The sequence below is a fragment of the Phyllostomus discolor genome, chromosome 4, assembly GCF_004126475.2.
Source record: "Phyllostomus discolor isolate MPI-MPIP mPhyDis1 chromosome 4, mPhyDis1.pri.v3, whole genome shotgun sequence".
Classification (NCBI taxonomy): domain Eukaryota; kingdom Metazoa; phylum Chordata; class Mammalia; order Chiroptera; family Phyllostomidae; genus Phyllostomus; species Phyllostomus discolor.
The window spans coordinates 29273909-29285940 of record NC_040906.2 but is presented as its reverse complement, the minus strand read 5'-3'; the positions used below and the strand labels follow the sequence as shown (position 1 = coordinate 29285940).

At 42.0% G+C, this 12032-nt stretch overlaps 1 protein-coding gene across 6 annotated transcripts in view; it reads left to right on the top strand.

Annotated features, from left to right (window-relative positions):
• SPATS2L (spermatogenesis associated serine rich 2 like) overlaps positions 1 to 12032 on the top strand; it is a 163570-nt gene that overhangs the window by 69592 nt on the left and 81946 nt on the right. For all 6 annotated transcript variants that reach the window (XM_036023123.1, XM_028508527.2, XM_036023124.1 and 3 more), the window contains one exon: positions 8167 to 8227. In XM_036023123.1, the coding sequence (XP_035879016.1) occupies positions 8189 to 8227 (39 nt within the window). In that variant the 5' untranslated portion in view covers positions 8167 to 8188. The remainder of the gene's footprint in view (positions 1 to 8166; positions 8228 to 12032) is intronic.

Here is a 12032-nt window from a genome sequence, read left to right as displayed (position 1 = left end):
CTAACCCTGCTTTTCTAAAGAGGCAGAGCCAGGGCTTTTAAATGTGAAATTTTTGTCTGACATTTGCCCTTAAAATGCTTTCCAGTGAGGTTGTTCTAACAGAGGGTTTAGAACATTGAAGTGTCTTTGAATACATAAGCAACCTTGAGGCTTTTTTCCCCTTCAAACTAAACAAAAAAGCCTAGGTAAACAGCTCTATATGAAAATCATATTTCAGTCATCACTCTGCGTTTCATTGTTTATGTGTCCTCGTTCTTAATAATTGAAGCAACTTCCCTCTGAGGAACAAGGCATGCCCAGGAACTTTTATTAAACTGTGGGAGTTAAAGCACAGAAGAAAGGGCTAAAGTGCTTGGAATATAAGAGACCTCAGTAATTGCAAGACCAGATAAGAAATAATGGCAAAGCAATTGAGGGAAAGGGAAGAGAGTACAAAACAGGAGAGGGGTGAGGCAATGGAAAAGTTAAACAACAGAAAACCTACATAATGTTACATTCAAACAAAGTCCCTATTTTACAGAAAAACACTTTCTATTTTTAGCTGGCCATGATTGTGCTAGGCGACTGAACATTTAGTCCATGACGAGTTTAAAGGTGATTTTACAGATGTCGACGTAAGAAACCCACAGACCTGAAGAGACTTAGTATGAGTTTATCAGAGCCAAACTGACTTACAATTGCCAGGAGGCACAATCTCAAGGGACTGAGGTAATGCTCCAGAGAATGGCTGTTTTACAGCTCACTCTGCACATTGGAATCTAAGGAGGAGACGGAGGAGGGTGGAGTGACGTCCACAGGTGGTAGATTAGGGAGGTGGGGGAAAGCACAACAGGGAAGTCTCTGAGATTGGACAAAAGAGTCAAATGGAGAGACACGCACTTCTTTTACATTGGTGGGTACAGGGTAGTTAACAATTAACATTTATAGCACTCAGCTGAGGTCCCCTGCTCCGGGTGTAGTGGGTGTGCCCTGAGGGGTCTGGAAAAGGAGATTACTCTGCCATTCCAGAGGTGATGTTATCTTAGATGCAGAAAGACAATAGACAGGCTCATTTAACGTAAAAACTGACCTTTGTCAAGGAAGCTACAGGCCTAGGACGTGACTACCCAGCTGTCTCGCTCTTAGTTAGGAATTTGTGTGTTCAGACCATCCCTACGTGGTTACATCCTGCCTCTGAGTTTATAAGGCCCGCATGCAGACCTCCCCTGAGCCTGTCAGGTTTAGTGTGTGGCCCCTTCTTCATCCACACAGGGAAATAGCCTAGTACATTGGAGACAATGCCCACTCCTTTTATTTTTTTTTTTAAGTTGACTCTTCAGCTTTCTTCTGCTACCCTAGTTGCTAAGCGTCACTCCCAGGGCCCTTACAGACTTGTAACACCTGGGAGCTGAAGAGGACCACAGGGGTCACGTGCTCTGAAGGGCAGAGAACACGCCACTCTACAGCAGGAGTGCAAGAGGTCAGGATGTGCTGCCCAAAATATGCCGCTTTGACATATGGGTTCTTGTGAGCAGAAGGCATTTGAGAAACAGACAACGCAGAGAGGAGCTTTTCCTGAACTCCCCTGATCTTCCTAAAGACAGATTCTCCGAGAGGAACTTAATTGTCATAAATCCTCTCCCCGGAGTTTCACCAACCAAGGAGAACTGACTCTTGTCACAGGAAAGGATATAGAAGTTGATGCCACAGCCAGACACACTTTTTTACGAACCTCATACCTCCCATCTGTACCTCTAAGGACACACGCATGTTTCAAAAAAATCGTGTATTCTCCCCTAAGGGACTAACCCTCCACCTTCTTTCCCTATTGATATGGTATTTAATCCTGACTTCTGAGCCATCTCAGGAGTTCCTTGTTTTTGTATAATATCTCCCAGGTACACATAAAGTATACGTGTCTATAAAGTTGTTTGGGTGTTTTTTTTTCCTTGTGAATCTGCCTTTTGTTACAGGGGTCTCATCTAAGAACTCAGAAGGGTAGAAGTAAAATTATTTTTTTGCCCCTACGACTCCAACCTTTTGTTCTACCGCTGGAGACCCAAGGAGGCCTTCATGCTAGACTGTGACAATCTAGAACCTCTACCCCAAGTCCTGGCAGGATTCACGGTGCCCCTCACAGACAAGAAGCGCAGCCTCAGCTCCACCAACACTCACCTCCTGCCTCCCACTCTCTCGGAGCGCTGCTCTCTGTGCAGGGCCAATTGATGGCTGTCGAGAACAAAATAAGATAATCTGTGATACTGTGCCTTCTTCCAGAGATCATAGCGTGATGTGAGACGTGTGAAGACGCAGATGTCTCTTCAGCTGTGTATTCTAGGTTGGGAATCGGCCCTCTGGGACACTGCTGGGCCCTGTCGTGACTGAGAGGCCTTTTGCTGATCCTCCTGTCACAGCCTAGGGTCGACTTCTTGATGCCTCCCCTCTGAGGCAGCCCTGAGAAAACGCCTCAAGACCCCATGGGTCACGGCGCTGTCTGGGCTGTGCCAAAGTCAGATAGATACATAGACGAGGTAATTACTTCCATTGAGGAAGGAGAAGCGGTTAAACATTAGACCTTGGACTGTCATGGAGCCCCAGGGCAGCATTGCGGAACCGAGGAAACAATTTGTTGGCCGAGGGCCCACTAAATGCAGTGTTTTGCACTCTCACCTGAGGGAGGAAGCCGTAGGAAAACAGTCATTTCTTTATAGCTGCTTTGTTCCTTACCGGTCTCGTATGAGGTCAGTGGTTTGCTCTGCTGTTTGCGTGCCCTGTGTATGTGTACATGGCCTGCACGTCTCATGCCTGCCCGGCCTGAGAAGGCAGGGTGCCTGGGGTCAGCTGGATTCTCCTTGCGGCGTTCTTGCTGCAGCGAGGCCCATGCCTTGTTTATGATGGTTCTGAGGCGCTACCCTGGGGCCCCCGGATCAGGCTGCCTGCGGGGGAGTCCTGGCCCTGCCCCTGACCGAGGGTCCCTGGGTTAGTGGTTGACTCTCTGTGCCTCGGCTTCCACGCCCAGGAATGGGGGGAGTCGTGATTTCCGTTTCATGTGGGGTATGAGGGTTAAATGAAAAACTGTGTTGAGCACTTAGCAGAGTGCCTGGCCGGTTACAAGTGCTCCTCCATAAATGTGCCAGTTATTATTTTAAATCATTTTTTTAAGTTTGCTTATGTATTTCTTCTGGTTCCATAATCCAAGTCAAGAAAAGTGACGTAATACCTGAGAACAAGAAAGTGAATCCAAAAGCAGGAATAGGTTTTGGAGAAATGAAAGTGAAACTTTATTACTACCTACACAACAAAGCATGAGGAAAAGCAGTAATAGGGAAGTCAGAATGCAATTTGGCATTTTAATACATTGTTCTAACTTTTTATATTTAAATTATTGCATGAGAAATGTAAATATATATATTAAACTGTTAATCACATGGTCATATATTATTAAACTTCATTGTACTGCATTAATTAGAAGTGCTGAAAGAAACATATTTGCCAGAATTTGTACTATTTAGTTTTATTTTTCATAAAGAATATTTGTCTTTGTCATACACTAATAAATTTTCTGACTGGCATTAATGCATATTAAGTAATATTTTTGCATAATGAGTAATTCAGTTTGCATAACTTTGTGCATGAATTGATTGGTGGTAGCCATATTTGTGGTTTATTAACTTTCCACTGGAGAAGTATATAGATTGATATATTAATGATAAATGGTGAAATTCTTTTCTTTGGGATTCATATTTTTTGTAATAAGGTTTTGACTATGAAATATATATAGAAAGAAGTAAGATTAATCGGTTATTTCATAAATAAAATTTCAGTCTACAATTTCTTGATCTTTCTTTTTCTCTAGGATATATATAATTTAAATGCCAGCTATATATGTTTGTAATGTTATTAGTGAAAACTAAAATAAATTTAGAGGAAAAATCTTTCAAATAATACCTAAGCTATGGAAATGTTCCATCAGTATCAGGACTTATATTTCTGGTTATCTTAATTTTAAATTTATTTTTTGATATACCTGGAACATGTACTGTAGATTTAGATAGTTAGACCTCAGTAATTGATTGGTTTGAAGAACATTCTTAAGTGATAATAGGAATTAGAAACCAAGCTCTTTCCTAAGAAGTAAGAAGTTTCAACACCTTTCTTGTGGATGTAAAGCTCTTGTAATTGAGCTCTGTTAGGATATGGGCATCAGTCACGTCCAGGAGTGACAGCCTGTCACACATGGTGACCAAGCATGATGTGAGGGAAATAGGAGGTCTGTGGCCCCAGACACCTGTCACTCACTCCCAGCACTGCAGGCTTCTCAGGTTAACCCAGGGGTCTGCAACTCTGAGGGCTGGGCTTTCAAGCGGCTGAACTTTGGGCCTGTCAGTTGAGAAGGAGTGACAATAGGTTTCCTGGAGGCAAAAATCCTAGCCATCTAAATTAAACAGTTAAGATTCAAATTGAGTTGATCTGTCTCGATATAGTACCTAGCAGACAACAGAATCCAATAAGGATAGGGGCACAGCACAATTTCATTGTCATAGGGCAGAGGCTCAGGGAACATCGAGAGCATGCAACGCTATGTCGGTGCGAGGTGTGCTTTTGAATATGCTGGAGGGGCTAGTGCCAGTTTGGGGCTTTGGACACTCAGCGAGGACTACTGTGATCATCCTCTCTTGTTCCATCATTTCCCTAGCAGTTGTCCTTATCAATAGAACCCAATTTGACTATCTGGCCAGTTAAATTCCTAATTCTTTAAGGCCCACTGGATTCATGTTCTGTTTACATTAAAATCCTTCATCTAGTGTCCATAGCTGGAGCTTATTTTCCAATCCCTCTGTGGTTTGCCAGCCAAGAGAAAGCCTCGATACATAGAGGGCATTAGAATTCACCTGGAAGGTAGAGGCTGCAGAAGCAGTCCTCCACATAGGAGAAGTAAATTGAAGAGTCAAATGAGCAACGAACAACGCCTTATAATTATTTTTTATCTTAGCTTCCTATCTGAGAAACCTGTAATAGCCTTATTCTAGCCGCATAGCCAACATTTTTCTTCCACACAAAAAATAATGTTGTAATTAATCTTACTGGTATCACCACCAAAAAAGAGCTTTCTTTGAATCAGACTTTGGGATTGAAGAGAAAGGGAATTGCTAAGGAAGTGTGTGTGTGTGTGTGTGTGTGTGTGTGGTCTGTCCAGAAAAAATCCAGCCATTGTTAATATAACAAGAATGGTTTGTACAACACCGATGTAACCTGACAGCCAAGGAGGGTGGACTGGAATGAGCATGCGTGAACAATGACAACTTCACTGTACTAGTCAATGTGGACGGTAGACACCATTGAGTGAGCATGTGTACTGTGTGGCCATGGCATTCCAAATGACTGAGGGAGTAGAGCAATGAGTCTGCATCAAATTTTGTGTTAAGCTGGAACATTTCTCTGCAGAAATTATTCGGGTGATTCAGAAGGCTTTCGAGGATGATGCAATGAGTGCGGCACACATACAAGTGTGGCACAAATGCTTCAAAGATGGTCGAGAATCTGTTCAAGCAATCCACATTCTGAAAGGCCTGCAACAAGCAGAACACCTGAGAATGTTGAATGTGTATGGGCTGCAATCAACAAAGATCAACAACTCACACTGTGAGAACCAGAAGCTGATCTGGGGATCCCAAAAACTACTGTGTCAAGATTTTGATGCAGCATCTTGGCATGAAACATGTCCTTCCAAAATGCAGTCTGCAGCTTCTGCTACAGAGCAAAAGGAACATCGTGCTGCAGTTGCTAATGACTTGATTCAAACTGCTACCAGTGAACCAGATTTCCTCGAGAATTTAGTTTTTGATATACCTGGAAGTTATGGCCTCAAGAAGGCCATAACTTTGGAGGCGACTGAGGCATCATTGTCCTTTGTACATTGTTTCTTGTATCTTATGTCTTAATTAAATGTCTCTGCTTTTCATATTACATGGCTGGATACCTTCTGGACAGACCTTGTGTATGAATGTGTGTGTGTGTGTATATTGCCCTATGAATACTATATACGTGCATTCATTTTTTCATCCTATGACTGTAGCTCACCATTCAGTGCTGCCATCTCAGAAATTTGTTGTTCTCAGTGGAATTCCTCCCTCATACCTCTGCGGATTAGAACATACTAGCTTTACAAAATGCTGCATACCCAGATCCTAGACATCAAAGCAAAACAAAAACAATAAACCTTTTCTCTCAGATTTCACAGATCTCCACAATGGCAAGATTAGAGGTGTCCAGAAGATTTAGCTAATCTAGTCTAACAAGAGGAGCCACGACTCACAGATCCATGCCAACCGTAGCGCCAAATCCAGCTGTCACCTTCGATCCTTTACAGTTCCTCAGGCGTAACCCATATCTCTCTTTCTTTCCCTCACTTCCTCCCCCATCTGACTCTCTTATCTACTGATACATACACGAGAACACACAGAAAGCTCCCCAAAATATAAAGTGTATACACAATGCCAAAACTTCTGTGTGAATAAGGAAATCCACCATCCAAAGTTCTCCCAGTAGCGTGATTATAGACCATCTTGCAGGCATTGTGATGGCTGATCAAAGGTTTCACTTCTCCTGCATGGCTGGTAAACAGCAACACCTGGTTATTTGTCCTCATACCTCACACGTGATCTCTGTTCACTGGGACACACAATCCGAAAATAATCCTGTTGTCTTCTACTAGTAACTCTCAGGGGCAGGAGTAAATGGGAATGATACCACTTGCCAGCTAGTATTATTTACTCTCTCCCATATGTCAGGTCGTATGCAAAATTCATCAGTTGGGAGTTATTTAAATGGGAGGGGTGTTTAGTGGGACGGGCACTCTCAGCAGGGTGCCTGGGAAGGAGCTGCCGCAGTGGGGATGGAGTACACAGGGTCTCTCCTGCTCCTGTGCCCACAGGCATGTGTCTGTCCGTGGCTCTTTCATTGGAAAATTATAAAAGTAAAACCTCACTGTCCCCAATATTTGGTAATATATAATAATCTACCTATGTGGATTCCTGTTTGAGTGGTACTAGAGTTAAGAGTACCTACTGACAAGCTTTCGTCCTTAAATCAACCAAAGGCAATGGATCTGAATTTAGTTTATTGAAGATCTAAGTTTAAGAGAAAATGATGAGGAGAAATCTGAGAATTTTTGCAAGTTACCCTGAAAAATGTGTCCACTGTAGATACGCTCTTTGTAACAAATCAGAAAGAATGTAGGAGAGTGTTTCACTGGTTCTTGATTGACAAAAAGCATGAAATATTCAAATAGTTAGTATACTGGTATCTTGGCCTGTCTAGCTGCTAATCGGAACCAATACGTTCACTCATCTTAAGTCGTTTATATTCTATTTCAAAAATAGATGAAACTATTAAAAACGTAAGATCTAGCTCCGTAATAATGGTGAAATATTTAGAACAGATAAGAAGGAAAACACCACGGCTTGATGTTAAGAATATACGTTTCAGAATGGGCTACTTCACAAGGAAGCTTGGACATGAAAGGCAGAAACCCTAAAGAATTTAGGGAAACAGAAGTCTGATGGGCAGTCGTAAGGGTCCTTTTGAAACTCAAGATTACGAATTTATGGTCATCAAAAATATGGTGAAGGTATGGGTGTTTATGGTACGTTACCAGGTGAAAAAGCAAGTTTTAACGCTACTATATACAGTGTTTCTTATATTTAAATCTGGAATCATTTCTCCTGTTTCTTCCTCAAGTGCATGATGTGCTTAAATGCATGCAGGAAAGACTCAATAAATGCTTGTTATATTATTTAGAGGCTGATAAAAGCTCTGGGAGAGTAAGGGCTGTAATGGCAATGCTTAGTTAATACAGGTACACTTTTCCTCCTCTCACGGCTTTCACCACCCTTCTTTTACATAAAAGAAGAAACACAGTTTGGGTGTGCATACCTATCTTTGTCATTTTTCATGTCAATACAGTATGAATAAAATATTTTACATTGTCTTACAGAGTTACTGTAACATGCTTTTAGAACATATATAAGACAAGTGCTTAGCTTGAAAGTATTTTTACATTCCAAAATGTTATTTATGATTATATCTGAATGAAATTGTTTACTGTGTTGGAAGAGAGCATAAAAATAACACAGTGGGAAATCAATTTTAAAACTTTTAAGTTAATCTTTTTTCCCTTCTTTATAGGGCTTATTCCACTAGAAACAAGATGGCCGAGCTCAATACTCACGTGAATGTCAAGGAGAAGGTAAGAGAAAGTTGCCTGTAGGCTTGCAGGAACTCCAAACCGTTGTCTCCAGCCCATAAAATTTAAATTTCAACGGGAAAGCAGAAAACGGTTTGGGGGGGATATGTAGTAAGTTTGACACAGTAGGAAACCATTCAGCAGAACCATAAGTACTATTTACTGAATGTATATTAAGCATATGAATTCACTTTTCTCATCTGAGCTTGACTCCATAAAGTTAATACTGTTGTTACTCTCGTTTTACAGAGGAGGGGATGAGACACAGAGAGGTAATTTGTCTAAATTGACATAAGAAGTAGTAAGCAACAGAGCTGGGATTTGAACCCAGGCAATGCTGTTCTACAGTCCATACTCTTAGCCTCCATGCTGGCTGCACCTAGGAGCTGGAGTATTATGTTACATCTTCGGAAATGGTCTCATACAGAGACATCCAAAGCCTCACCCAGGGGTCATGCTGTGTAGCCTTTCAAGTTTCTTTCACCACTGAGAGTTCATGACTCTGAAGATCCCCCTTCTCATTTGCTGGAGGTTGACTACACTTCAGAGTCCTTCCAAGTCTTGTCCTCCTCTGTGAACTGTCTGTCCTCTACGTAGGTCACAGGCACTGGCTACATATGCTATCTTGCACTGTTAGCTCTAAATGATCATAAACTATAGACCATATGAAACCAAACGGGTAAATCTCCTCAACCCATTCATCTGGAACCAGGGTACTGACGCCCTAGAAGAGATTTGCCCTTGGTCCCACAGCAGAGAGGGATGGCCTGGACTGGAACTCCGTCCACCTTCCACGTGGCCACTGTGCACCTCCCCCAGTCTGTAACTGCTGAAGGGCAGGGTTTGTCTCTCATCCCTGTGCATCCCCATTGCACCTAAAATAGTGAAGAATGAGAGAAGTAGCATTTGCGGAATTCTGTTATTGTTGTTTTTCCCTTTAGCAAACATGTATCAGACCCCTTCTTTGTGCCAAACACTGTTTTAGATGCTGGGAATGTGGTCCTAAACATGTAGATGAGGTCCCTGCTCCCCAGAGCTCGTTTTCTAGGGAGGGAATCGGAGGACAAACACAAGAACATTTAGAGGAACACAGTCATTTCAGAGAGTGATAACTATCACAAGGAAAGCAGGGCGGCAGGGGTGGATGGCCAGTTTAGATGGGGCTGGTCAGAACAGCCCTCTTGGAGAAGGTGGTATTTGAGCTGAGATAAAACAAAGGCAAAGATCTGAGGGCAAAGCACTCCAGATGGAAAAGCAAAAGCAGATGGCCCAGGGGGACCGCGCTGAATGTGTGTGAAGAGCAAGGGAACAGTGGGACCGCAGGGTGGGAGGCAGAAGGGACGGCGACATGAGGGGAGGCCGGAGAGTGAGGCAGCAGCCAGTGTTGGCAGAGTGTGGGCCCTTTACCTCTGTTCCTGGACCTCTGATGGATCCAGGGGTAGAATTTAGGGTTCCGTGAACTTGGGTGGGAAAAATGCATTTTCGTCTTCACTAACACCTACGTGAAATTTAGCATTTCCTTCCATCAGAAATGTAGGCCAAGGAGAAAACACCCACAGTAGCAGTAGTAGCAGGAGTACCTGTGGCTTTCACGACTGAAAATCACTGGTTTCTTCATGTCCAATTCCATTTGTAGCAGAGCTCCTGAATATTGTTTGTTCGTCACTACTCCACAATTACTGTACTTAGAGAGCCTGCACCGTGTTGTTATTTGATATTGATAGAGAAGCACATATAGTACCACAGGACAAATTTGTTTTTTCATTAATATTTCAACTTTATTTCAATGGGAATTGTTTCCTTTGTAATCAGATGTGTTTTATTTCACGAATTTTAAGACATTATTCTTAGAAGGATCACATAGACTTCCCCAGAGTGCCAAAGGGGGCCCATGCCCTGAGGGTTTAGAACCTGAGACAGAGCCATGAAGGGCTTTATTCAAAGGGCAGAAGTGGCTGTTGAAAGGTTTTAAGTAGGTGCGTGACTTGGAGTGATTTTTTTTTAAAAGATACCCTGGCTCTGTCAGCCACTATGCTATATGTTTTTTAAATCTTCATATTAAATAGCTTTCCTGTTTGGTGTGGACACAGAGGCTTGAGGTAAAAGTCAAGGTCATAACAAACTTGTCACCCCAAATCTCTGGGGACATGATAAAATCAGCTTCCACAAACATGCACCTTTTTTGGAGTTTTATTTGTTACCTTAAAAATTGATGCACATTTTTTGCCCTGGCTGGTGCTGAGTGAGTTGAGCGCTGGCCTGAGAACCAAAAGGTTGCCAGTTCAATTCCTGGTCAGAGCACTTGCCTGGGTTGCAGCAAGAGGCAACCAATCAATGTATCTCTTGCAATTGATGATTCTTTCCCTCTCTTTCTCCCTCCCTTCCCCTCTCTCTGAAAATAAATAAATAAAATCTTTTAAAAAAATGGATGCACATTTTTTATTCATTATATTCCATATATTATTTTAATACCAAACCGTTTTTACTTATTGACCATTGAGCACACCGTGGCAGAAAGATACACCTTTTTATATCGTGGCTTCATATCCTCCCAGATTTATGGTCATATTCTCAGGGGAGATATTTTCCCCAGTTTGAGAAACTGTGCCCAGCACCACACTGCTAACCAGAGATTGGCCCCTTTCCAAATGTCTGTTGATGGAGGGATTGAACAGCTTCTAAAGGTGGGCTGTGGGGAGGAAAAGCCCTTTAAACTATCAGTCTTAGAAATTGATTCTCTGCAAATTATAACTATCAGACGGGCCAATGTGGTAGTTTCAGCAAAGATAGAGTGTCTTGTTCAAAACAAAGGTGGCATCAGGCCAACAGGAGGACGATGGCTGATGTGTCAGCACGTGCCCCAGAGGGTCAGGGTAAACACCCGTGCGTCAGCGTTAGGTACCACATTACCTGCCTGTCACGGTCAGTGTCACATATGCATGTGAAGACTGAGAGTAGGTGGTGTTTTTGCTATCCCACTTCAGTAACTTATCAAAATGTTGGCATTGTTTTGAGAGAGGGTTCTATTTAAGTTGTAAATATTATCAGTCCACATGACAATGGAAGAAGAGCACCTCTAACTCAATTAGTAAATTCCATCTTCCTGTGTCAAAAGGTTAATAGATTTCTCACTCAATAAATAAATCATAATAGACAACTGAAAATTCTGATCATTTACAGTTTTATACTGATTTATTTCAGTACATTTATTTCCTTTAGTTATTAGCTTTTATGGCCTTTTTATGATTAGTTTATTTCTCAATCTGTCACACAGAGCAATGACATTTTAGTTCTGAAAATTAAGAATAATAACAACCGTTGTGTTTTAAATTATAAATTATAAGCTTCTAGATATCTGAGAACAGATCTGTGTAGTGTTCGTATACAATAGCTAGTCGGATGCTATGGGAAATTAAACACTCAATAAAAGCCTTGCCACGAAATGAGCTCAGCAGTTATCTATAGTGGGCCCACTGTTGGGTGGATTGAAAAGGAGTAGGTGCTTTGATGAGGAAATAATTTCTGTCCTCAGGCAGCTTTTAATTCAAAGGAAAAACTAATAACTTAAGGTTTAATATCTAACGCAACTGAAATTTACAGTTGACACTGTGACTGCTTTATTTTCAAGTATCTTCATATTATTGGATTATAACTGTGGGGATTTAAATTGGAAATATTGTTGGAGTCGAAGTTCAGTCTCCTTAGTGTGACATGTGTGATCCATCTCCAGTGTGACCTGACCCCCATCTGCTTTTACACCTTCATCTGTTGCCACTTCTGCACACACCGCCTGCAGCCGCCATCCTGA